The following is a 2,771-nucleotide window of genomic DNA, read 5'->3' on the forward strand; positions in this document are numbered from 1 at the left end:
TGTCCACATGTGTGGGCGTTTGCACATCGCCCACACGCCTCCATCACCATTCATTTTGCCACGTATGAATAGATGACATTAGCAGAAATTTTTTTGATTTTCGGTTTAAAAATGTTGTATCTCCTAAATAAAAAAGTGAATTAAAAATTCGTTTTCACCATTAAATTCGTCTTGACGAGATCTTCAAAACTAGACCCCATGTTGATATGTTTCGACGAATTTTTTTTTTGCCAGAAGTTGCCACGATGTTTACACTGCAGTTGCCATAGGGCTTAAACTAAAGTTGCCATGTGGCAAGTTTAGTTTGTAGATCATGGCAATTTTAGTATTTTGATGATGGCAACTCCAATACTTTGACCATGAAAATTATTTTTTGTATGAATCATGGCAATTTTACGTGCATGTATCATGGCAATTTTAGTCTATGATTCATGGCAAGTCTAGTTTTCTTAATTCCCCGTTTTATAAATGTCAAAATTTACATTTAAATGTAGAAGAAAATAGCTGAAACATATCATGGCAACTTTAGTGTAAACATCATAGCAATTCATATGCAATAGACATGGCAACTTTTAATCCAATTTTTTTTTCATTAAAACATATCAACATGATATCTAGTTTCAAAGATCTCATCGCGAGGGATTTAATGGTGAAAACGGATTTTCAATCGGATTTTTCGTTTAAGAGATAAAACATTTTAAAAACTGAAAATCCAAAAAGATTCCTACATTCATGCATGCGATGACGTGACAATCTGTTTACATTAGAGACGTGTGGTGCATCTTCCTTCTTGCCACACGTGTGGTAGTTAGCACGACCCTGTATATATATACGTGACGCGACGCCCTGTTCTCGACAGATCCGTGGTTGCAGAGCCTTGTGCCGCTTGTCGTCGTCAACCAGCAAACGAAGCGATCTAGCCTTACGACCCAGGCCATGGCTGACTTGGACTTGTCTACGCCCCTGTTGTCAGCGATGGATCTGGCCGAGGAGTCGAACGTGTCGTCAGCGATTGATTTGGCAGAGGAGTCGAACGTGTCCGCGGCTTTCCCGCTGCTGGTGCTTGAGCCGCCGCCAGATTCAGATCGTTCGTCGTACAAGGTCTTCAGCTTGCCGGGCCAGAAGCTTCAAGATGTACCTCCGTTGGTGTCGAGCAAGAAGGTATCCTTGCCGACGCCACAGGGCTGGGTCCTGGTCCTGAGCTCCTCCGGTTCCTCGTTAGAAGACGCAGGGACCCATCTGCTGAACCCTAAGGACGGATCAATAATCGAGCTTCCGACTCTCAATGACGACGAGGTCCCGTTGACGTGCAGGTGTGTCTTGTCCAACGTCGTGGTAGCGCCTGGCTGCAGCGTCCTAGTCTTCGACCATGCGAGCCCGGTGATGTGGTTCTGCCGCGTCGGCCAGGATCTCCGGTGGTCGCGCCACGGCTACGACATTGGCTGCTTGGACATCCTGGGCTGTCCCCCCACAAAGAGAAACTTCTTCCACGTTGCCGCCGTCAATGGGAGGTTCTTCTTCTTCCAGTCCAACGTCGACTCTCTCGGCACGCTCGACTTCCAAGCCAACGACGCCTCGGAGAAGCCGGAGGCGCGGCTGGGCGCCATCGCCGTGCCCCGCGTCGAGGTCCCGTTCGGCTTTACGGCCACGTACGTCCTCGAGTCCTGCAACGACCTCTTCCTCGTCCATATCCCCTTCCACGGAATGTGCGTCGACCAACCAGGGGAGCTCCGCGTCTATCGGATGGATTTCTCGGACCCGCCGGCCTGGCGCAAGACGGACTGCATCGGCGATCGGGCTTTCATCCTCGGTAGATCCAATTTTGCAGCGTCCTGCTCTGCCAGCGGATACGGTCTCAAGCCCAACTGCATCTACTGGGTGAATAGCTTGAGCGAAAAGAATAGCGATCTGCATGTTCTTGGCCTCCAGGACGGCTCGTCGGAAATTGTCAAGCAGTTTGACAATGTGTTGGGTGTCGAGAAACCCTTCTGGATCGTCCCCGTCGATGCATAGTCACCCCAATTGTCTATGTTCTTTACCCATCTTTAGTTTTTTTAGGGGAAATATTTATAGTTACTTTGTAAAACTCTCGGTTGAAGTAGAATGTTTTATGCTTATCTTGTAAAACTCTAGGTTGAAGTAGAATGTTTTGTGTTTACCGTGTGATTCTTTTATGCTTATTTTGCTTACGCTTCAAACCTGCCCATCACTAGGTTCTGACTTTATCTGTTGGTTAACATTAGTGGCACGTGTCTGTCATACATCAGGCGCGGGTACTAAGGTGTTGGTCGGTCGACCGATCGCATCACCTCTTCGGTCGCCATGAGTGTCGTTGGATTAGACCCTTCGCGCTATAAGTGTGCACGTGCAACACACGTATTATCATGTGAACACAATCAACATTCATTCTAGGGGAAAATATATCAATAATATGAACAAAATATAATGATGTATCAACATAAGAGAGGCAATAAAAATGTTTAACAATGTTGTAATAAAAAGATTACTCAGACTAACACTCTATTGAACATATCGGAGAACCCTGGTATTCAAGTTTTTTCCTATCAAATAGGTAATGCTGAGAACCGAATTTAGTAACTACATGCACGGAAAATTGGCAAAGAACACCTGGAACATTTTCCAAGTGGAGCGCATCATTCATCGTAAACAAAAGATACTATGCATAACATTAACTCATTTCATTCATCGTAAACAAAAGATACTATGCATAACATTAACCCATTTAGTTGTCCGGATGACCAGATTAAATT

The 2,771-nt window shown here is 45.5% G+C and overlaps 1 protein-coding gene across 1 annotated transcript; it reads left to right on the forward strand.

Annotated features, from left to right (window-relative positions):
- Window positions 1-753: 753 nt before the first annotated feature.
- LOC147970401 (uncharacterized) lies at window positions 754-2,077 on the forward strand. Its single transcript, XM_087522648.1, has one exon. It carries the CDS (start codon window positions 937-939, stop codon window positions 2,011-2,013), a length of 1,077 nt encoding a protein of 358 aa, XP_087378774.1. The 5' UTR covers window positions 754-936; the 3' UTR covers window positions 2,014-2,077.
- The last annotated feature ends 694 nt before the right edge of the window (window positions 2,078-2,771 follow it).

This window comes from Triticum urartu, chromosome 5A (assembly GCF_056163025.1).
Source record: "Triticum urartu cultivar PI428250 chromosome 5A, HENAU_Tu73, whole genome shotgun sequence".
NCBI classification, from domain to species: Eukaryota; Viridiplantae; Streptophyta; class Magnoliopsida; order Poales; family Poaceae; genus Triticum; species Triticum urartu.